General features: G+C 49.6%; 1 protein-coding gene across 2 annotated transcripts; it reads left to right on the top strand.

Moving 5' to 3' along the window:
- The first annotated feature begins 21 nt into the window (after nucleotides 1–21).
- On the top strand, nucleotides 22–22,746 carry TRIP13 (thyroid hormone receptor interactor 13). 2 transcript variants are annotated; one of them, XM_063604159.1, is made up of 13 exons: nucleotides 22–270; nucleotides 1,965–2,130; nucleotides 3,857–3,986; nucleotides 4,851–4,906; nucleotides 5,699–5,789; nucleotides 8,495–8,567; nucleotides 11,473–11,536; nucleotides 12,327–12,413; nucleotides 12,694–12,800; nucleotides 16,175–16,328; nucleotides 19,277–19,389; nucleotides 20,606–20,675; nucleotides 21,709–22,746. In XM_063604159.1, the coding sequence occupies exons 1-13, from the start codon at nucleotides 179–181 to the stop codon at nucleotides 21,802–21,804; spliced, it is 1,299 nt and encodes a 432-aa protein (XP_063460229.1). In that variant the 5' UTR covers nucleotides 22–178; the 3' UTR covers nucleotides 21,805–22,746. The 2 variants fall into 2 exon arrangements, with proteins under 2 accessions (XP_063460229.1, XP_063460230.1); XM_063604160.1 differs by having other exon boundaries at nucleotides 25–270; nucleotides 1,965–2,115.
- Nucleotides 22,747–24,341: the final 1,595 nt, after the last annotated feature.

A 24,341-nucleotide genomic window follows, 5' to 3' on the forward strand; every position in this document is an offset into this window, starting at 1 on the left:
GCAGGAAGTGGCCCTGCCGGGCCCGAGCGCTTCCGGGTCAGGAGGTGCTGCGCCTCGCGCGGCAGATTCGAAGCTAGGGCGGGGCCCGCGGGCTGAGGCAGCGGCTGTGGCGGCGAAGCTGGGCGTGAGGTGGCGGCGGCCGCGCCCTGGTTGGGTCCCCACTGCTCTCGGGGGCGCCATGGACGAGGCCGTGGGCGACCTGAAGCAGGCGCTTCCCTGTGTGGCGGAGTCGCCAACGGTCCACGTGGAGGTGCATCAGCGCGGCAGCAGGTGAGCCGGACCTGTCCGACACATCCTCTGGGCACCCACCCGCCCCGACCCCAGCGCGTGCACCGAGCCCCGACCCCAGCGCACTGATTCTGATGCGACTGAACCCCAGGGTACTGATCCGGCCCGACTGGACCCCGGCGCACAGGCCGCCGGGCCCCGACCGGATCCTGGCGCAATGACCCGACCCCACCGCAGGGCACTGACCCGGCCGACCCGAGCCCTGCGCGCAGGACCCCAGCTCACAGATTGAGCCCCGACCCGACCTCAGCTCACGGACCTGGCCCTGACCCTGCCCCGGCTGTCCTCCAGTGCATTGATCTGGCCCTGAGTCCCACGTTGGAGAATAGGATGGCTGCGCATTACAGAGAGCTCTAAAGTCTCAGCCGAAAGTTGGGTGGTTATTCTTTGAGCCACTGTTTCTCAGACCCTTTAATTGTTCCCGTTCCTCACGGACTCGATGTTAAGTTTTTAGGGTTCAAAGCAAATCCCACTCATTTGTGACCAAGTCAGTTCATGGTATGGTGGGGCCTGTGGGCTGTGCTGCTCCCTGGAGTGGGGGGAGCTCAGCGGCGGGGCCAGACCTTCACAGACCCTCCTTATGTCCATGGAGGGTGGATTGAGGTCAGGTGAGACCACCAGCCTCAGAGGGGATGCAGAGGAAGAGACCTTTCCTTTAACAGAACAGCTGTTGACTGGGTACTTTCTAGGTGCTGGAGTTCAGACACGTCAGCATAATTGCACCAGGGCCCAGAGACACCTGCACAAAGCCCCATCACAGCCTGGCGACACCTGTGTAAACACCTTAGCGCTCAGAGACATCTGTACGCAGTGCCACCGCAGCCTAGAGACACCCCATGTACAACCACACCTGGGCCCAGAGACGCTAGGCATAATCACACCAGAGCACAGCTGCACCTAGAGGACAGACACCTACGTACAACTGCACCAGAGTTCATAGACACCTGCACACAACTGCACTATGCATGGTGGTCGCTGCTTGTAGGGTGCTGGGACAATTGCAAAGGGGCCACATGTCACCTGCCTGGCTCTGAGGAGCCTGTCCAGGAGGGCTCAGAGGGAGGCAGACATTGAATATAGGACCTAGAGGGTGACTGCAGTTGATCAGCCCAGTAAGCTGGGACAGTGCACAGCAGGGCACAGAGGTGTGATCCAGGACCAGGTCACTGTTGTAGAAAGGGGAGGTGTTAGGAGGACTGCAGCAAGGGGGGCCGAGGGAAGCCCTGGATACCAAGCTTAAAGCATTAGATTTTCTCAGCACGAATCACAGCTATTGGAGACTTGTTACAATGCAGACCCCAGGCCTGACCCCACAGCTGTGGAACTTCATTAATAATAGTGAAAGCCAACATTATTGGGTGCTTACTATGTGCCAGGTATCGTCCTAAACACTTTGAATGTATTAATGACTTCACAGTAGCCCAGCATAGCGAGAACTCTTACTGTTGTCCCCTTTTTCTAACTGGGAGCTGAGGCACAGCTTCTTCAGGGCACAGCTGGTAGAGGACCCACAGGCAAGGGGTGGCTCTAGATTTGGTCCCAGGCAGGCCAACTCCAACCTATCCTGTTAACTACTGGGCTTTCTTATGTATTGTCTGAGTTTTTCAAAACGCTTCATTTTAACATTTTGTTTTTGAACTAAGATCATTTATGTGTGTTTTGGCTTCTTTTTTTAGCACTGCAAAGAAAGAAGACATAAACCTGAGTGTTAGAAAGCTACTCAACAGACATAATATTGTGTTTGGTGATTACACATGGACTGAGTTTGATGAACCTTTTTTGACCAGAAATGTGCAGTCTGTGTCTATTATTGACACAGAATTAAAGGTTAGAGACTCACAGGTAAGTTACTAATTTGCTGGGCCAAGGAACAGTTAGCTGAATACAAAGGTTGTATCATGAATGTCTTGCCGTTTTCATAGCCTGTTGTCAGAAACAGGTTCACTTCTCTGTTGGTTTGGGTGGCTAGACAAGTTCTTTTCACTAGCTGTCAGGAGCCAGGTGCTGGGAGTAGGAAGTAGCCCTGATGTCGGGGTGCTCTCAGTATAGCAGTAACAGATTGGAAACCAGGAATGAGAATGCAGTGCTGTACAATAGTGGGCTGCGCTGATAAGGCCTGTGTGCCATGTCTCATTCTTTCAATCAGCAAATGTTTATAAAGTGCTCAGTGTGTGCTAGGGCCATAGGAGGTGTGGGGCCACAGAGATGAGAAGATGGGCTTGCCTTATAGAATTCCTTCATCTCATCCCATGCATGGCCACCTCACCCACCATCTGAGTTGATGCGTATGGGTTAGAGGAGCTTTGTGTGAGGGCGTGGAGGCATTGGGGCGATTCTGGCACCAGTATAAAAACAACCTGAAACATTCCTAAGGAAGACTTATCACTTACAGCAGTACAATTCCTGTCCTGTAAGAACCAGCTGTGAAGGACAGGCTTGGTACTAAGTTCTGCTCGTGAGGTGGACCTCCCCTGGACCTCCCCATTCATATGTTAGGACTCATGTTTGTGCATGCTCAGAGCTTTGTGCACACTGAGATCTGATAATGCTGTGGTTTTGGCCAGTCTGAGGGAAGGAAGAGCTTCCCACACTGTTGTGGAGGGGTGGACACCCTAACTGGAGGGCACGGGCTGCCCAGGGAAAGTTCTAATGTTCTCTGACTGCAGATTCACTTGTAGGAATTTATCGTAGCTGATAATCATGCAATTTTGTAGATCTTTCTGAACAGATGTTTGTTAGATGCTGTCAATAATAGCCAACAATTTGAAATATTTTAACTGTCCACCAGAGGTCAGTTAATAAATGTAGGAATTCCATATATCTACACTATGTACAATATAGCCATTAAGAAGAATGAAATAGATTTCTATCTACCAATGTAAACATTTCTCTGAGTTAATAACAAATGTAAAAAGACACAGTTAGGAAACCGACTGGGCAAGGTGGCTCATGCCTGTAGTCCCAGCACTGTGGGAGAAGGATGGAAGGATCACTTGAGGCCAGGAATTGGAGAATGGCCCGGGGATCATAGCAAGACCCCGTCTCTAAAAAGAGTTTTAAAAAATTAGCCAGTGCGGTGGCGCACACTTGTAGTGTCAGCTACTCAGAAGGCTGGAGGTGGGAGGATCACTTGAGTCCAGGAATTTAATGTTGCTGTGAGCTGTGATCGTGCTGCTGCACTCTAGCCTGGGCGACAGAGCAAGATCCCGTCGCAAAAAATAAGTTAATTAAAAAAAAAAAAAAAAAAAACCTTATGTGATAAAACTCAGTTTTTGGTCCCATCTGTGTGAGTGTATTTATATAATAACATCCCGGAGGCTGGATTTAGGGCACTTTTTCATTCTGTAAGTAAATGTAGGGCCCAAAGAGCAAGGGATGGGTATTAGCTTTCAAAAGAGCCAATCCTCAATCTGAAATAAAATAATAGCCTTCTCATCTAATCTGAGAACTAGCTTTGATTATACGATACATTCAGTTTTTATTTGTAGACCTTAACATCTAATTTGTATGGTTGGAGTTAAGTGAGAGTTGGAAATGTGTGTCGATATTGGCTTTTCCCTCATTTTAGCCCATCGATTTGAGTGCATGCACTGTTGCACTTCACATTTTCCAGCTGAATGAAGATGGCCCCAGCAGTGAAAATCTGGAGGAAGAGACAGAAAACATAATTGCAGCAAATCACTGGGTTCTACCTGCAGGTATGGGGTGTGATGGGAGTTGAGGGGGAGGCTGAGGTCAGAGGATTGTATACTCCATGCCATGTCAGTTCACGGGGGGGGGCTTCTGTTTGTCCATTTGTTTTGTAGGATTTTAGGATGTTTTCTCTCTTATGAAATGGAAAGTATATCACAAAAGAGGAAAGTAGAGATTTCCAGTGTGGGACCATACTGTTCCTTTGGGTGGGTACCTTAGAGTTCATGGCTAACGGAGAGTGCCCATGTGCTCTTCTCACATGCCTGCTTGGTCTGTCCTGCTGAGTGGCTCCTTGTCTGCTTGATGCTTCTCCATGGGCATTGCTGATGGGCTCTAGCAGGCCAAGCCCAGGGCTTCATTCAGTCAGTGTGTGGAGAAACAGGTGGATTTGGCATCTGAACTTGTGTTGAAGCATGGGTAAAAGACAATTGTAAATGGTTATGATCATAAATTTTATAATGTGTTGTTTACCACCAAAAAAATGATAGTTTAATGAAAACATATTGTGGGGATTATGTTATACATCAATGTAAAATAAATGACAACAATATCGCAAAGAAGGATGGGAAGTTAAAGTGTTTTTAAAAGACTTGCGCGTGATAATGAGACATAAAGTGTAATTCTTTGACTCCATCCAATTGTCTGCCAGAAGTTACATGTGACTGGCATTTATTTTGCATCTTTGATTTTAATAAAAATCAAAATTTGAAGAAAAATTTGCAGAATTTATACTTTCCTGTAATCAGAATCATAGTCTTGCCTGGAGCAGCGCAATGGGAAGCTCAGGCTTAGGCTCAGGGGAGACTGACTGGGGGTGGCTGTAATTGCTTGCCTTCCTGAAATCAGGTCTTTGTTTAATTCTGTCACAGCTGAATTCCATGGGCTTTGGGACAGCTTGGTATACGATGTGGAAGTCAAATCCCATGTAAGTTGCTGTGCCTTTTCCCAGAATGCCCTGTTATTTGAAGAGGAACCATTACTGTTTTGCTCTCCAACACCCCTGAGCAACTTGATGCAGATGGGTTTTTGGGAGCCCCTGTCTGCTGGCAGCCCTTGTCCTGGACATCTATCCTCTAGGATTGCTCCAGAGTAGAGCTGGTCTCTGAGGAGCTCCCTGAGGGAGAGGAGGGAAAGGGAGAATGTGAAGGCAACTTAGAGAATTAAACCCTCTGGAGATGGGAAGAGGGAAGGTGAGCAAGCCTGGTCCGCACAAAGGAAAGGCCGGTGTGTCTTAACCCCTGCACCCTCTTCAACGGGAAGGGTCTTTCCCATGCCAGCAGCTGGCTAGAAGACTATCACTCAGCTGTCCTCTGCATTGATAGTCTGAGACTATCACTCAGACTGCTCCTCTGCATTGTGGCTGTTGTTATTTTGCGAATAATAACTGCTGTATCATTCTAGGGAAGGAGCTTACTCATTACTTGATAAACAAACCCCTTAGTGGTTTTGTTTAATGTTGGCACTTTAAATAAAAGTGATCATTTTGTTGCTCTTCTTATATTTATAATAGTAATAGCCAGTGTTTTTCCTTTTCCCTTTTGGAAGCACCTTCTCTTCTGAAATGAAAGCATTTGGAGGTGATGATCTCTTAGGAGGCGGCCTCGCTCCCTGTGCTCCCTCTTCTCATGTAGGATTAAGCCCTGGGGGAGGGCACATTTCTTGGGGACCTTTGCCTTGTTGGTACCTTTATCAAGCTCTTTTTCTTTTTCTCTATCAGCTCCTCGATTATGTGATGACAACTTTACTGTTTTCAGACAAGAACGTCAACAGCAACCTCATCACCTGGAACCGGGTGGTGCTGCTCCACGGTAAATTATGCAGGCTTTTATTTGACCAGATAAGTGGCATGAAATTTAGCCTTTACTTGTACCTTCGTCCTTCTGCAAGGAGTTACCGCTCTTTGTTTTCTGAAGGAGCCACAGCTGTCCTAGAATGTCCCCTCTCTGTGAAGCAGATCCAGCTCATGACACTTGGGACATTTTTTGTTTGTTTGTTTGTTTTTGTTTTTGAGACAGAGTCTCGCTGTCGACCAGGCTGGAGTGCAGTGGCCCGATCTCGGCTCACTGCAACCTCCACTTCCTGGGTTCCTCCCAGGTTCCAGCAACTCTCCTACCTCAGCCTCCCGAGTAGCTGGGATTACAGGCATGCGCCACCACACCCAGCTAAGTTTTGTATTTTTAGCAGAGACGGGGTGTCACCACGTTGACCAGGCTGGTCTCAAACTCCTGACCTCAGGTGATCCACCCGCCTCAGCCTCCCAAAGTGCTGGGATTACAGGCTTGAGCCACCGCGCCCGGCCCTTGGGGCATTGATTACTCGGCACTTAATCAAGTCTTCCTGTTGGGGGCCACATTCTAAGACATCCTCAGATGCCCCAAACGTGGATAGTACTAAACCTTATGTAGACTATTTTTTCCTACAGACATTCCTATGATAAAGCTTAACTTATAAATTAGGCTTGTAGTACTCAGAGCTTTACTTTGTGAGGAGTAAACTGAAAAAGCCATATTTTAAAGAAATTCTGTCTGGTTCTTCTCAGGAGAAAATACTGATGGTTTGTTGTTTTGTTTTGTTTTGTTGTCAATATCACCGGGTAGAATGGGGACACGGGAATTGAGTGGACTCGAGAGTATGAAACTGTAGCAAAGTGTTAAATAGAAGCTTGAAGGGTACTTGGCTTCTTTAAGTCAGTTAAGATTGCGTGACAAAGTGACCTTAAAACACAATGTTCTTGTAAAGCGCAGACAGGCCCCGCATACTGCCCTCAGCACAATCACAGTAAGCAGCAGGTGTTTCAATTAGTGAAGTAAGTTGTTTCTGTTTGGAACCAGTTACGTATTTCCTCTTTAATTCTTGAAAGTACCTGCAGAAAATTAGAGTTGTGTGTCTCCATTTTCTGTTAGATGCTTTCCTTTTTCCATATTGGTCACCTCGCAGCTTCTGTGAGGCATCGTTTGTAGGGTCCAGCCCCACAGGGTTCGTGGGTTTTCTCCCCATGTGCAGAGACGAGAGAGTGTAGAAATAAAGACACAAGACAAAGAGATAAAAGAAAAGACAGCTGGGCCTGGGGGACCACTACCACCAAGACGCGGAGACCGGTAGTGGCCCCGAATGCCAGGCTGCGCTGATATTTATTGGATACAAGACAAAGGGGCAGGGTAAGGAGTGTGAGCCATCTCCACTGATAGGTAAGGTCACATGGGTCACGTGTCCACTGGACAGGGGACCCTTCCCTGCCTGGCAGCTGAGGCAGAGAGAAGAGAAACAGAGAGACGGCTTACACCATTATTTGTGCATATCAGAGACTTTTAGTACTTTCACTAATTTGCTACTGCTAGCTAAAAGGCAGAGCCAGGTGTACAGGATGGAACATGAAGGCGGACTAGGAGCATGACCACTGAAGCACAGCATCACAGAGAGACAGGCCTCTGGATGACTGCGGGCGGGTCTGACTAATGTCAGGCCCTCCACAAGAGGTGGAGGGGTAGAGTCTTCTCTAAACTCCCCGGGGGAAAGGGAGACTCCCTTTCCCGGTCTGCTAAGTAGCAGGTGTTTTTCCTTGACACTGACGCTACCGTTAGACCACGGTCAGCTTGGCAGCGGGCTTCTTCCCAGACGCTGGCATTACTGCTAGACCAAGGAGCCCTCTGGTGGCCCTGTCCAGGCATAACAGAAGGCTCGCACTCTTGTCTTCTAGTCACTTCTCACTATGTCCCCTCAGCTCCTATCTCTGTGTGGCCTGGTTTTTCCTAGGTTATGATTGTAGAGCGAGGATTATTATAATATTGGAATAAAGAGTAATTGCTACAAATTGATGATTAATATTCATATATAATCATATCTAAGATCTATATCTAGTATAATTATTCTTATTTATTTTATTATACTGGAACAGCTCGTGCCCTCGGTCTCTTGCCTCGGCACCTGGGTGGCTTGCCGCCCACATCATGCTAGGGGATGCTTGGCAGGCAGGCGTGCAAGAGGAGTGCTGGCCTCTGCCTCTTCTAGTATGGGGTATGAGCCCACCGAGAATTGTCTTAGGAAAGAGGGTAGTTCTGGGGGCAACAGGAATAACACATGACCCCTCCACCTCCATTTATCAAGAAAGGTGTGTTTGACCTCTGAAAGGTGCCTTGATGAGTGGATTTCATAGAGGAAGTGTGGGGACAAGGACAGGTGTCAGCAAAGATGTAGGCTAGAAAATGCAATGTTCATTACCGATGCTGAGTGAGACTGCAGGCCGAGAAGCTAGGAGCAGTGCTGGGGGTGGGGAGGTGATGGAGGCTGAGACCAGAAATACGAAGTTGAGTACAAATAAGAAAGAGGGGGAGACGTAAGTGTATTGGTAATATTTCATAGCATTTAAGTTTCTAAGCAGACTTCATTGTAGTAATAACATTAATAGCTTTTAGCTGTATTCCTTATATTTTATGGATAATGGAAGTTACTATTGTTTTAAGAAATTTGTTATAGCACTGACTTAAAAATTTATTTGCTTGGATCTTTGTCACAGGTCCTCCTGGCACTGGAAAAACATCCCTGTGTAAAGCGTTAGCCCAGAAATTGACAATTAGACTTTCAAGCAGGTAACTTTTGGTAATCTGTGAGAGGAGAGCCATGGGAATGGGATTTATAACGGGAGGTTGTTTTTTTTTTTTCTAAATCATTTTACGCAAATAATAGATTCCTCTCCACTGTAAGTCACTTGATTCCTCTGTATTCAGCATAGTTTTGAGTTATGATTTCAGTCTTTTAAGATTTGAGACTTACTTGATTGCCAGCACATGATCTCTGCTGGTGAATTGCACTTCAGAAGACTATACTTTCTCCCCTTGCTGGATGCAGTGTTCGTCTCTAATTACGGATTTGTCTTTTCCTCTTGAGTTCTGTCTGTTTGAGGCTTATGGTTTTCATCACATTTGGAAAATACCTGGTCATTGTTTCCTCACTGAATTTCCTTGACCCTCCCCTTTATCTGGGACTCTGTCTGTTTTCATGTTAGACTGTTTGATGTTGTTCCACAGGCCACTCCTGTGCTTTTTCGTTTTTTTTTTTTTCAGTTCTTTAGAAATATGTTTTATTCGAAAGTTTCTATTGCCGTATTTTAAGTTGACTGATTTTCTACATCGTCTAATCTGCTTTTAATTCCATTCAGTGAAGTTGTTATGTCTGATAGTGTATTTTTCTGCTCTGAATGTTCTATTTGATTCTTTTTATACTGTTTTTTCATTATGTTCTCGTTCACGTCTTGAACAACCCCATAATAGCTGTTTTAATGTTCTGTCTGCTAATTCCATCATGATTGTCATTTATGATTGTGTTTCTATTGACTGGTTTTTCTTCTGGTTAGGGGTCACATGGTTTTGCTTTGTTGGCATGTTAGGTAGTGTTTGATTAGCTGCTGAACATTGTGATCTGAAGTGTGTGGATTGTGTGTTCCTTTAGTGAGTGTTAGATTTTGTTCCGTTAGGCATTTCCATTACTTGTGATTTGGTGTGATCCTTTGAGGTTTGGTTTTTTTAAGCTTTGACTGGGAGGGGTTTAGGTTTGGTCTTAACACTCAATTGTGGTCCTCTGGGGTCTCCACGGAGTGTGCTGAAGGATCCGTGGGCACTCTCCACTCTGGCGGTTGGAGTATGCACTCCTCTCAGCCTGTGTGAGGTCCAGGAGCCCTTCAGCTCACAGACCACGGGCACCCTTTACATAGCTGCAGGGAATGTCCCCTGCTCACACACACCTGAGTATTCATCCAGGACATCGGGGGCGCCATGAGGATCCTGGGCACTCCTTCTGAGGTATTTCTTCATATTTCCTTCCCCTCTGGAATTCTGTTCTGCAGCCTTCAGTCACTTCAGACTCCCTGAACTCCAATCTCTGTCTCCTCGACTCAGCGAGTGGCTGTGCTCCACTTGGGCTCCCTCCCGTGCCTGTGGTTGGAAGATGCCTCCCGGCAGAAAGCATCTGTAGAGGGTCCCTGGTCTTCCGACTCAGGAGTCCCAGCCCTCACTGCCCTGTGTACAGCAACCTTACCAGATGTCATTTCATCCATTTTGCCTTAAATGAGGTTTTCTCATTTAAGATTAGATGGTAAATCTGCTTCCTGTTACTCCAGTATGACTAGCAGAAATCCTGTGAGGTTTAATTTCGTATACGTAATTTTTGTTCTTCAAAAATGTCTTGTAAATGTTTTTACATAGGGAAATTGCTTTATTTTGACCCCTTAGCTTATGTTTAGCAACTTGCCCTTTGCTTTGACATATTGAAATACATGTGTGTTTTCAAGATCTCTAGGGGCATGCCAGCATGGCGGCTCAATGCCTGTAATCCCAGTGCTTTGGGAGGCTGAGGCAGGTGGATCGTTTGAAACCAGGAGTTTGAGACCAGCCTGGCCAATATGGAGAAACCCTGTCTCTACAAAAAAATACAAAAAATTAGCTGGGAGCACATGCCTGTGGTCCCAGCTGCTTTTGAGGCTGAGGCGGGAGGATCACCTTAGCCCAGGGGGTCCAGGCTGTGGTGAGCCTGGGTGACGGGAGTGAGACCCTGCCTCCAAAGAATAACCAAAAAAGATCTCTAGGGGCAGAGAGGGAAACACAAGAGAAGGAAAATGTTATTATAAGGAATATAGCTTTTTCCAGTCCAAAGATCTGGAAATATGCATTGGTTTTATGGCTTAGAAATGGCAAAAAGAAGTCTTAGCAAGCCTTTGTTCCTCACTCTATCAAAGAATCAAAATGTTTTATAATTAATTTTGTTTAATATTCAACCCAGTCTATATTTTGTTAGATTGTCTGTATCCCTCCATTGTTTTAATAAACAGTATCAGTAAACGGTCTCTCTCTTTTTTACGTGGAATGCCAGTGATGCTTCTTGAATATAATTCTTTTTCTTTTGTGGACTTTCGACATGGAAGCAACTGAAAAGACCTGGAAGTCAGTTTCTCTCTGGCCTCAGTCTTGTTCTCTGGTGATTTAGTCAGCAGCTAAGCACGCCCAGATCTGTCTGCGGGCTTCTGAATGGATAGAGGAGTGTTTCTGGGTTCCGGTCAGTCTGTGTGTGTTAAGGTTAACTTTGGGCCACCTGAGCATTCCTGGGCTCTGGGGTCTGTGCTGTTTAGGGTTCTGTGGAAGGAGGGGAAAATGCTCAGCTCCTGCCAAAAGCTCTTGATGCTTCTATTTTGTTTTGTTTTCTATCTTATGTTAGTACTGCTAATATTTTTAAACATAGAAATATAATTTGTAAATAGATATAAAATGGGAGTTTTTACTCTTTAACTCAATTGATACAGTCTAGAACTACTGATTGAATCTTGTTAGACTTTTTCATAATTATTTAGTACACGGAGGGCTGGATTCCTCAATTCTTTGTCAGTAATTGTAATTCCCCCGATGCTGGGCACTTGAGATGTTGCATTCAAGACGCATGAATGGCTGCCGCTGAGGATCCACAGGACCAATTAGTAATTCTCTCAACTCCTTTTTTCTATCTCAGGTACCGATATGGCCAATTAATTGAAATAAACAGCCACAGCCTCTTTTCTAAGTGGTTTTCGGAAGTAAGTATTAAATATTAATTCTAATTGTCTGGATTGTATAGCTGAAAAAATGTCTTGTAAGGCAAATCCTCCTCCAGAAGCTTCAGGAGAGAACTGGGTGGGAAGGGTGTGTGAGGATTGGGGCTGACTGTGATCAGAGAAGGTTCCGGAGCTGGGGCCCATGGGGACCCTCCCTTGGTTCTCCCCAGACCTATGACTGGGTGGGACAGGACAATCGATGGACTCTCAGAAGGGCAGGGCTGGCACTCAGGGGACTGCAGCCCTGCCATGCATGTCCTTGGTGCTCATGCGCCCTAGCACTGTCTGTGAGCTGAGGGGGTCAGACAAGGTGATGTCACATGTGATTCTTACCTATGAGGAGCTGTGCCCAAGTCACCTGGCATCCGCACATCCCTCTGGTGAGGTGAGGTGGGACCAGGCACGCTGGGCACAGGAGAGCCTGTGAGGAGTGCATCCCAGCCTGTTTGCATCTGTGGTCTGCCTCTTTTCCTCATCAGAGAGGACACACAGGTAAAGCAGAGGTACAGGTCACCCTCACTGTGCCGCCCCGGGCAGGTCAGGTGTGGTCTCAGGTCTCAGCACCCTGGCATTCAAAGCAGAGGGGAAGAGTGTTAGGCTGACCTCCTCCCATACTGCCCTAGCTTCTCTGATTTAGGGAGCTTTCTGAGGGGCCGTCAGGAGACAGTGGGCTTGTGGGGACAACTGGGGCAGCAGGCCACGTCAGGGTCCCCCTGTGCACCTGGCAGTGTGGTCCCTGCACGTTGACACTAAAAGGGTGTTTGGGTTCCAGAGTGGCAAGCTGGTAACCAAGATGTTTCAGAAGATTCAGGATTTGATTGATGATAAAGACGCTCTGGTGTTCGTGCTGATTGATGAGGTAGGCATTTCCAGATAAGGAAATTCATGACAGAATCGCCTTTTGCCATTGTGGGGACACAGCCTACTCCTGATGCTCCTAGCTTTCCCCTCCTACAGCCGGGCTGCCCTCTATCCCTCCCTGCACTGTGCGCCTTTCCACCTTGCCGCAGCATCCGCAGGCTAGGCACGGGAACACCCATTCATTCATCTTTTTCACGTGCTCAGGGGGACGTATCCCCATAGCTGCCTGTGAAGTGCCAGGCCCTGTCCTTTTTGACCCCATTGCTCCCTCCCAACAGGTGGAGAGTCTCACAGCCGCCCGAAATGCCTGCAGGGCGGGCACCGAGCCATCAGATGCCATCCGCGTAGTCAATGCTGTCTTGACCCAAATTGATCAGATTAAAAGGTAACCAGGACATGCAGCAATTTTCCCTGAGAAGTGATGAGAAGTTTTTCCCAAAGAAATGCGTGATACTTGTACAACCCTAGATCTTAGTGCCCAGCTCTTTCACCGGAAAGTGCATTTGGCATTGAGTATCGACTCCTTTTCCACATTGGAAGCAGCATATCACAAATGCTTTTTAAAGAAATTGTTTTTAGTGTATTAAAAATGTAAAAGAAGGCCAGGCATGGTGGCTCACACCTGTAATCCCAGCACTTTGGGAGGCCGAGGCAGGCGGATCACAAGGTCAGTAGATTGAGACCATCCTGGCTAACACGGTGAAACCCTGTCTCTACTAAAAATACAAAAAATTAGCCGGGCGTGATGGGGGGCGCCTGTAGTCCCAGCTACTCGGGAGGCTGAGGCAGGAGAATGGTGTGAACCCAGGAGGCAGAACTTGCAGTGAGCCGAGATCATGCCACTGCACTCCAGCCTGGGCGACAGAGCGAGACTCCATCTCAGAAAAAAAAAATGTGAAAGAAAACTCAGGCATGGTAAGAATTTTACGTAGCACAGAAAAGCATAAAATGAAGAACTGCTACATTCAGGCCTTATCCCACCCACTTCTCTCCTATCCCACCCGCTGTCAGCACCAACTAGTGCTGCTCGTAGGTGAATGGCTGTCCCCTGCTGGCCCAGGACAGACAGCTTCGTGGGCAGATGGTCCACATCTCCACAGCCCAGCCTCACAGGGCCAGGGCCTGTTGTCATTGTAGCCCAAGTTTATCAAGCTTAAGGAGCAACAGCTGCTGGCCCAACTCCCAAGGAAGTGATGGGCGAGCCAGAACCTGCCTGTCCCTGTGTGGTGCTCAGCCAGGACTCAGGTTCCTTCTGTGAAATGCTCTTTCTGCCCTCAGGGTGCCTGGGGAGTCCCTGGCATTCTCAGAAGCTGGATTGTTGAGTGTGGGGTGACAGCAGACTGAACTGTGCAGAGGAACGTTTTGTCCAGGCCATCACCACTGTCTCACCACAGAGAGCGTATCTGGCTTCCTGAGAAGCGCTCGTCTTGGGGTCAGCTGCAGGAATGTGTGCCAAGACCAGCTCGGTCGGGGAGACCCTAACCCAGCGGCGCTAGAGGAATTAAAGACACACACACAGAAATATAGAGGTGTGAAGTGGGAAGTAGGGGTCGCACAGCCTTCAGAGCTGAGAGCCCCGAACAGAGGTTTACCCACGTATTTATTAACAGCAAGCCAGTCATTAGCATTGTTTCTATAGATATTAAATTAACTAAAAGTCTCCCTTACGGGAAACGAAGGGATAGGCCGAATTAAAGGAATAGGTGGGGCTAGTTAACTGCAGCAGGAGCATGTCCTTAAGGCACAGATCGCTCATGCTATTGTTTGTGGCTTAAGAACGCCTTTAAGCGGTTTTCCACCCTGGGCGGGCCAGGTGTTCCTTGCCCTCATTCCCGTAAACCCACAACCTTCCAGTGTGGGCGTTATGGCCATCATGAACATGTCACAGTGCTGCAGAGATTTTGTTTATGGCCAGTTTTGGGGCCAGTTTATGGCCAGATTTTGGGGGGCTTGTCCCCAACAAGTGTGCAGGTCCTGGAGGGGGGCCTCCCCTGCCTCTGGCTTCCTTCTCCTCTTGTCCACTTCCTTCCCCACCTGGCTTGTCTCTCAGTCTACTGCAATCTGGCTCCTGCCCCCGCCGCAGCCCAGCAGCCCCGCATTCACATGAGTGTTCCCTTTTCTCTTTCTGGAACTTTGCACAGCGCTGACACCCTGATGGCCCCTTCCCTGAATCTCTTTGTGCCTCCCTCCCCGGCCTCCATTCTCCTGTCTCCCCAGTTTATGCTGCTGGCGTCTCTCCGCAGGGAGGGGTCTACACAGCCTGTCTGTGGCCTTCTCTCCTGGCGTGTGCCCCTTCAGCATAGCTCAGGGTTCTGTGGGGGGAATCCCAGACCTGCACATCCACCTGTGACCAGACATCAGGCTTAGATGCCCGGGATGCCAGGCACACTCCCACACTGCTCACTGGGCCCCAAATCCCTAACTTCCTGGGATTCCACACGACGCTGATGGCCTCGCTGTGCACCTGCCACTCAAACCAGAGGATGGAGGCCACCGTGACTTCTCCCTGTCAGTCACAAGGGGGTGTGGCTCAGGAAGAAACAAGGAGACACGCTTGCCTCTCTTGCCTTCATTCCCTCGTGCTCCTGGTTCCAGCCCCTCTCTAGAGGACTCTTTCTGTCCCCCACCAGTCCTGTCCACTCCCGCATCTCTGGATTGTCAGCCCCTGGGTCGTGATCTGCAGGCCTAGGCCTCCCTCTGGCCCTTCCTGCAGCCCCACCCTCCTGGTGCTGGACTGAGCAGCTGTGAGCTCACCCAACCTCTGTGCCTTGTTCCTCTGCCGGGGACCCACAGGCTCCCTGTCCTGCCTCTGCTTAGCTCACCCCGGCGCGCAGGCACAGGGCCTGCCCTCCCTTGGCCAGGGTCTAGGTGAAGTTGACCTTCCCCAGGCAGCAGTGGTAGCACTGCCACATGTGCAGCCACGCCCCCCAGGCCTGTGCAGCATGCTCCCTGGGGGCACCTTGTGCCCGCTCTGCTGGCTCATGCTGCGTCCTTGGGGCACATTGGTCAACAGACCAGACAACAGGGGCTCTCTCTATGGAGTTTAGACGCTAGAGGGGAGAGCAGATCATGAACATGGGAAGTAACCCAGCTCTAGAGTATGTCTAGGGATGATGAGTGGCCATGCCCAGGTGGTGGTGGGCACCAGAGCCCACGGTAGGTGGCACAGTCAGGAACGCCATGCGAAAGTGAGATCCTTGCTAGGCCGGGCGCGGTGGCTCACGCCTGTAATCCCAGCACTTTGGGAGGCCGAGGCGGGCGGATCATGAGGTCAGGAGATCGAGACCATCCTGGTTAACACGGTGAAACCCTGTCTCCACTAAAAATACAAAAAATTAGCCGGGCACAGTGGCGGGCCCCTGTAGTCCCGGCTACTTGGGAGGCTGAGGCAGGAGAATGGTGTGAACCGGCGAGGCGGAGCTTGCAGTGAGCCGAGATAGCACCACTGCACTCCAGCCTGGGCGAAAGAGCGAGACTCCGTCTCAAAAAAAAAAAAAAAGGAAAGTGAGATCCTTGCCAAGGTTGAAGGCAGTGAGGGAATGAGCCAAGTGGGGCTGTAGGAGAATTCCCGGAAGGCCAAGGAGCAGCGAGAGCAAAGGCTGGGGGGTCTGCGTGGCCTGTGTTGGCACAAGGCCGCTTTCCTTCCTGTTGGCAGCCTGCTGGCCATCGTCCTGCCAACCTCCTTGCCAGATAGGGCAGGATAGAATTGGGTCACCGACAGCTGTGATGACTGTGGTGCTTGCTTCTCGGCCACAACAGGCATTCCAATGTCGTGATTCTGACCACTTCTAACATCACCGAGAAGATCGACGTGGCCTTCGTGGACAGGGCTGACATCAAGCAGTACATTGGGCCGCCCTCTGCAGCAGCCATCTTCAAAATCTACCTCTCTTGTTTGGAAGAACTGATGAAGGTACCTTTATTTTTTTTTTTCCTCTTGATACAAATGGATTTCTTATATGTTCTTAATTAATTAAGATAGCTTAAAATAAGCTCGTTCCAGTACAGAGGATTTCAACATACGCATTAACTCCCTTCTTAAATTGAAAACTAGTTTTGTATGTGACAGGTTGAGCTGATAGTTGAAACTAGGGCCACAGACTCAATATTTTTGTTCTTTTGGCACAATACAGTCATCATTGTTCATTATTTGAGGTACCAGTCAGTGTAGGGGACATCAGTGACCGGCTGTGCTCACCTGGCTGGCTGCACAAATCTTAGTTCTCAGCTTACCCCGGGCTTTTCCAATGCCCTGCCTCTCGGGGGCCTGTATCCTTACCTGAAAGAGGAAACATCACGGGCGTAGTATGGGCCTGGTTTTGGTCACGGGGTCCACGTGACGTCACGTTCTTGAGTCGCCTGTTGTGATGATAGGCAGGAACACTGTTGTCGTGGGCAGAGTGACACGTGCGGGTTGTGTGTGTGAGTCTGGAAGGCCGTCGCCGTGGGCAGAGTGACGCGTGCGGGGAGTGTGTGTGAGTCAGGAAGGCCGTCGCCACGGGCAGAGTGACGCGTGCGGGGAGTGTGTGAGTCAGGAAGGCCGTCGCCACGGGCAGAGTGACGCGTGCGGGGAGTGTGTGTGAGTCAGGAAGGCCGTCGCCACGGGCAGAGTGACGCGTGCGGGGAGTGTGTGTGAGTCAGGAAGGCCGTCGCCACGGGCAGAGTGACGCGTGCGGGGAGTGTGTGAGTCAGGAAGGCCGTCGCCACGGGCAGAGTGACGCGTGCGGGGAGTGTGTGTGAGTCAGGAAGGCCGTCGCCACGGGCAGAGTGACGCGTGCGGGGAGTGTGTGTGAGTCAGGAAGGCCGTCGCCACGGGCAGAGTGACGCGTGCGGGGAGTGTGTGAGTCCGGAAGGCCGTCGCCACGGGCCCAGCGACGCGTGCGGGGAGTGTGTGTGAGTCAGGAAGGCCGTCGCCACGGGCAGAGTGACGTGTGCGGGGAGTGTGTGAGTCAGGAAGGCCGTCGCCACGGGCAGAGTGACGCGTGCGTGGAGTGTGTGTGAGTCAGGAACGCCATCGCCATGGGCACACTGACGCGTGCGGTGAGTGTGAGTCAGGAAGGCCGTCGCCATGGGCACAGTGACGCGTGTGGTGAGTGTGCGTGAGTCTGGAACGCCGTCGCCATGGGCAGTGACGCTGCGGTGTGTGTGAGTCAGGCTAGCAGGGACCTGCCCCGTGCTTGTGTTTCTGCTGCTCTAGCCCCTGTGGGAACAGACCTGTCCCAGACAAATCATCCTGCAGGGGCCTTTGTTTAGGGTAGTTGGGCCGTAACCAAGCAAACCAGTGAATGGGGATTTAAACAGTGATGAGTTTAATGCAGTTGTTGCCACCTGCTGGTACCACAGAGTAGAGGTGTTAACAAGGATGGCACACCCTGCTGTGGTTGGGGACGGGAGAACTGGTCTCAGCCATGGACCCACTGGGCCTGCCCGGGTCAGCACTGTCCAGGCATGGTTTTCTTGGGGGTTGGGGAACGGAGACGGAGCTCTGTGGAGCTTTGCCTGGAGAATGCCAGTGATCTGAAGACTGATTCTACAGCAGTTTTGCTGCCAAGGAGCCCCACGTGATAGCAGATCCTGCGAGGAAGTCGTGTGTGTTGGAGGTCCTCACGCACCTTCAGTGTGGGTTCCAGCCCTCACAGTGTGACGTTTATACACTTGTACACTCGTGCTGTGAATCCAGGGGATGTTTAAAGTGTTAGCTAAGAGGGATGGACGTTTTCTGGGACAGTGTAGGACAGGGGTAGTTTTTTGTTTGTTTGTTTGTTTATTTTGAGACACAGTCTCACTCTTACCTAGAGCTGGAGTGCAGTGGTGCGATCGCAGCTCACTGCAACCTCCGCCTCCTGGGTTCAAGCGATTCTGGTGCCTCAGCTTCGTGAGTAGCTGGGATTACAGGTGCATGCCACCACACCTGGCTAATTTTTGTATTTTTAGTAGAGAAAGGGTTTCATCATGTTGGCCTGGCTGGTCTCAAACTCCTGACCTCAAGTGATCCGCCCACCTCAGCCTTCCAAAGTGCTGAGGTTACAGGCGTGAGCCACCGCGCCCAGTGATAGGGGTAGTTTCTTATTTTAGGCAGTTTATATGAAATTAAGACATGCAGATGTCACAGTGGATATTGAACTGGTCTCGAAAGCTCAATATCCCCCAAAGCACAAGCACAAACTGTCTTAATTTTGCTCACACCCCTCAACAAACCTCCAAAATGTTCCGACAATGCTATTTTCTTCCTTCTCCTGGTTCCTGAGTCAGAACGGTTCGTATTAGAATTCAGTCATAGTAAGTCAGTGTGCGCACCTGACTGTTGGCAAGGCTGCTTGGAAAAGCATGACTTCCAGACAAATGATCTCTGAGGGGAACTTCTGGTGCCCAGCTCCTCGGTCAGTCAGACACTGTCATGCTGCCAAACAAGCCTCACCTTTAAAACAGACAAACTAGGATCCTGCTTTGGAAGTCAGTGGAAGTCCTGGCTCTAAGTCCCAGCTCTGCCCACTGTGGGTTTTGACGTCTCCGAAGGTGGCATAACAGATTGGACTGGGTGCCTCCAGGTCCCTTCCCTTCCTGACACACAGGGAGGAAAAGTTTTGGCTCGAAACACAGAAGAGGCTTTGTTGCTACTGGTTTCTGAGGCATGTTCCGTTATTTGTATTTGTTTGAAAAAGCAGAATGTGTACGCTGAGAGGCATGAGAGAGCGAGCTTGTTCCCTAGTGCAGCTGTGCATCTTGAGTCGTCACCGTCTGGATTTCTGTGAGACGTGGCGTGGTTGACATTTGACCTGCAGGTGCTGTCCCTCTTGCTGACGGTGCCTACGCTCAAGCCTCTGTGGACTCAGCTAACCGCCTGTACTTCTGTCTTCCCAGTGTCAGATCATATACCCTCGCCAGCAGCTGCTGACCCTCCGAGAGCTAGAGATGATTGGCTTCATTGAAAACAACGTGTCAAAATTGAGCCTTCTTTTGAATGACATTTCAAGGTGCAAATTGACCTCATTTTTGTAATCAAGAAGAATCCATTTGTGATATTAACTAGGGAGTCATTGTTTCCTTTGAGGAGACCAGGGAGGGCCCTGGGTGTGAACTCTCAACACAGTATAGGTGTGAACATGCATGTACACACGTGTGTGTGTGTGTGTGTGTGCATGTGAGTAGAAACACGCAGCACAGCCACCTCCTTCCAAAGGAGATGTAACCCTTGCTCAGGGAGGGCGCTGGCTCACGTGCTGGAAGCCTGCAACCCTACGGCTGACGACACTTACAAGGATTCGCAGAGTCCACAGAAAGGAAATGGCTTTGGGGGTCCAGTGAGGGTGGAAGGGAAGGTAGGAAAATCAAACGGTGCCTTGAAGGATAGACTTTGGTTCCAGCTGGAGAGAAATCAGGAAGGCTGCTGGAGCAGTGTGTTCAGGTGACCGTCTAGTGGGTTGCAGTGTGGAGGCTGGGGAGGTGCCGGAGAGGCGGGAGGTGGAATGGACAGAGCCTCGGGTTTCTGGCCAGAGTTTGAATTTTATTTTGAAGTTGGCAAGAATGTGGAAGCCTTTAAACAAGGGATAACATGAAGAATGTAGTATTTTTTAAGGATTTGGATTATCTGTTGAAGAGATTTAAATCAGTTAAGATGGGAACGAAGAACAGTTCAGAGACTTCTACAAAAATTGAAGATGTGAACCCACCCATTATTTGGGGACTCTGTGCCTACTGACCATGTGCCCGCTGCATCGTGCCCTACGCCTGGTGCTCCCAGGCAGGTGATGCCTTCCCTGAGCGCAAGGATGCTGGCCCTGGGGCAGAGGCTCCCGGGCAGGTGATGCATTCCCTGAGCGCAAGGATGCTGGCCCTGGGGCAGAGGCTCCCGGGCAGGTGATGCATTCCCTGAGCGCAAGGATGCTAGCCCTGGGGCAGAGCACACAGGTGTGCCTTGGGTGTGCTTCAGAGCCGCGAGGACACTGCCTCCCAGAGCAGGAGCTGAGGATGGGGAGAGACCGGCCCCATACGAGAGGCCGGGGGCAAAGGGACATTCAGAGGGCAAGGCTCAGGAGACCAGTGAGGGGCAGGAAGTGCCCTGTGAACCCAGGGTGTGCCTGGGACGCCTCGGCTTGTGTTCCCAGGGATGCCTTGGCCAATGAGGAAAATTAGTCCTGAAACGTGTGATTGTATAAATTGCTGTCTCTGAACTGGGTTTTCTTTACACAGGAAGAGCGAGGGCCTCAGCGGCCGGGTCCTGAGAAAACTCCCCTTTCTGGCTCATGCGCTGTATGTCCAGGTGAGTCTCCACTGCTGTCCTCCAGCACCCGCCCTGTCCACAGGTCTCAGCCTCGCTGGAGATTCCGCTTAGTAGCCCTGGGGTATCAGCCTCATTTTATCTCAGTTTCTAAACCACAGGGTCCTGGGGCCGGAGGAGGAGCTGACCTTGGCACCGAAACACAGGGGCTGTCTTGAGTCCTTTGGGAGGAGGCAGCTGTGCCACATGCCTCTGCTCACACGCATGCATGCACACACATGCATGTCTGCCTCTGTGGTGTGCTGAGCTCGTGGCCAGGGCCCTCGCTGGCCTCACCAGAGGTTTGTGCTCTTTCAGTCTGGGTTCAGCTCACATAGAACAGTGACCTGGATCCACAGCCTCACCCACTGGGTGCTGGGCCTGTTGCAGACGCTTCGGCCCGGGGCACTCACCCCTCCCCTGCACTGTCCCCAGCAGCCGGTTGGGGTAAGGACTCAGTGTCTGGCAGAGCAGATACACTTACATCTGAGAAGAGAAAACCCCCATCTTGGAATGTTTCCTTTCAAATCAGAAGTGACTCAGGCTCTGTCTGATCAGTAGCAGCCTCTGTGCTGGACACAGTGCTCAGCACAGAGGTGACAGTGGCCATGGATCGTGAGTGAGAGCCTTTTGATGCAGGGGAGGTGACAGCTCTGGGCACTGGGCCATGGGAATTCTCTGGTTATAAGCCTGGGACATAGGGTGGGCCCTCCAGGGTCTGCTCCCTACAGCTTCTCATCCTTCTCAGTGTGTGGGTGGCTGCCTTGGTGCTCCCCTGCCCACCCCCGCAGCTGTTTCTGACATGCAGGACATGGCGGGGGGGTGGTCACGTAGCCACCTTGTTCTCCTTTTCTGAAGTAAAGAGCTTGGCTGATGTGCATCCTGGACATGTGTGGTGCGCACTCACTGCTCACCTCATCAGCTACCACCCCCTTCTGTGCTATCTGCACTGTGGGTGGCGGCAGGGGCTGTGGATGCCAGATGGCCCCACCAAACGTGAGTTGAGCCCCTCCAGCAATGACCGTGTACCTTCTAGGCCCCCACCGTCACCATAGAGGGGTTCCTCCAGGCCCTATCTCTGGCAGTGGACAAGCAGTTTGAAGAGAGAAAGAAGCTTGCGGCTTACATCTGATCCTGGGCTTCCCCATCTGGTGCTTTTCCCATGGAGAACACACAACCAGTAAGTGAGGTGGCCCCACACAGCCGTCTCCCAGGGAATCCCTTCTGCAAACCAAACGTTACTTAGACTGCAAGCTAGAAAGCCACCAAGGCCAGGCTTTGTTAAAAGAAGTGTATTCTATTTATGTTGTTTTAAAATGCATACTGAGAGACAAACATCTTGTCATTTTCACTGTTTGTAAAAGATAATTCAGATTGTTTGTCTCCTTGTGAAGAACCATCGAAACCTGTTTGTTCCCAGCCCACCCCCAGTGGATGGGATGCATAATGCCAGCAAGTTTTGTTTAACAGCAAAAAAGGAAGATTAATGCAAGTGTTATAGAAGCCAGAAGAGAAACTGTGTCTCCCTAAAGAAGCATATAATCATAGCATTAAAAATGCACCCATTACTCCAGGTGGAAGGTGGCAATTGCTTTCTGATATCAGCTCGTTTGATTTAGTGCAAAAATGTTTTCAAGACTATTTAATGGATTTTAAAAAGCCTATTTCTACATTATACCAACTGAGAAAAAAATGGTCGGTAAAGTGTTCTTTCATAATAAATAATCAGACATGGTCCCATTTGCAGGAAAAGTTTAGACTCTGAGTGTTCCAGGGAAACACATGCTGGCCGTCCCTTGTAACCCGGTATGGGCGCCCCTGCATTGCTGGGATGTTTCTGCCCACGGTTTTGTTTGTGCAATAACGTTATCACATCTCTAATGAGGATTCACATTAATATAATATAAAATAAATAGGTCAGTTACTGGTCTCTTTCTCCGAATGTTATGTTTTGCTTTTATCTCACAGTAAAATAAATATAATTAATGGTTTGCATGTGAAATTCACTTTTGAAAGAACATGTTACCTTACCTTTTGTTTTAGAACTTTTCAAGTATTAAAATATTTTTTAGAATTTTCTTGTTTTGATTCTAAGTGTCTCTTCCAAGTGCTTTTAATTTTACTAAAAATTACTCACATGATTACTTAACTTTAAGCCTGATTTATGGTGTGGGGACCTTATGGTGTAACTGCATCATCCAGAAGAAATTGGGAAGGTGCCAGTGGCCCAGGTGCAGATTCAGGAGGTAGATCACCAAGGCCAAGGCATATGCAGGTTCTGGTCACCATGTCGTCTGCTGGGCCTTAACTCTAGATTCAGAACCCGGAGCCACTCCTGCCGTGGAAAGCAGAGCCTGGCTCTGGGGGTGGCAGGTTGAGGAGTGGGCCCAGTCCATGCATGTCAGTGCTGTTAAAGGATCTTTTCACCAGTGGGCACAACCCTAACAGCTCCCCCACCTCCACTCTCCAGGAGTCAGCTTGGGGTCCACAGTGGCTTGCGGCCCTTGTACTCACAAGTTCTTCAAGAAACAATTTGAGCTTTTTAAAACAGTTGGGGGTGGGGTATAGTGAATAAGGCAAAAGACTCATCTGAGAGTAAAGGCAGTGTATTAGGGTTCTCTAGAGGGACAGAACTAATGGAATAGATAGATACATATATAAAGGGGAGTTTATTAAGTATTAACTCACATGGTCACAAGGTCCCACAGTAGGCCATCGCAAGCTTGAGCAAGGAGAGCCACTCTGAGTCCCAAAACTGAAGAACTTGGAGTCCGATATTTGAGGGCAGGAAGCATCCAGCACAGGAGAAAGATGTAGGCTGGGAGGTTAGGCCTGTCTCGCCTTTTCACATTGTTCTCCCTGCTTATATTGTAGCCGCACTGGCAGCTGATTAGATGGTGCCCACCCAGATTAAGGGTGGGTCTGCCTTTACCAGCCCAGTGACTCAAATGTTAATCTCCTTTGACAACACCCTCACAGACACACCCAGGATCAATACTTTGTATCCTTCAATCTGATTAAGTTGACACTCAGTATTAACCATCACAGGCAGACGCATGTCTAGAAGACAAAAGGTACAATATTCTTGCTGCCGAAGAAAAGAAAAAATTGCCAAACCTGAATTGCTGTGAAGGACATAGCTTGGAAGGCATGACAGAAGGTTCCCTGCAGTTATGGAGGATGAGTATGGGTGAGGTGCTGTGGACCCCAGCTCCAGTATCACTGGGCAAGTCTTGACAGGACACCAAGGTCATGGAGGTCAGCCTTGTGGAGCCCATGCTGCACTCAGATGAGATCTGTGGGTCCAAACAGCTCAGGCCATCTGAGTTTGTCCTGTTTGATTTGCTTGTTATATAAAATCAATCAATCAAAAAATAGATGAGTGATAAACGTGCCATTTCATTTACACCACTTCTGAAACCACACTTGAATTCTGGAGGCCGCTGGCTCGTGCGTCTCAGGCAGGCCCACTGGATGTGGTGGGACTCGGCAGTGGCAGGGACTTCTCACGGACTCATTGCAGGTGTCGAGTTCCTGAAAATAAGATACCTGTGGTAGAGAAACCAGGCTGTGTCCTTGAAGTCCCTTCAGGCTATTAACCAAGTGGGAATTCAGGGAATTTCACATATCAACAGTAGGATGATTGTTGTGTTTAACTGCATGACCTCT

Source organism: Pan paniscus, chromosome 4 (assembly GCF_029289425.2).
Source record: "Pan paniscus chromosome 4, NHGRI_mPanPan1-v2.0_pri, whole genome shotgun sequence".
NCBI lineage: Eukaryota > Metazoa > Chordata > Mammalia > Primates > Hominidae > Pan > Pan paniscus.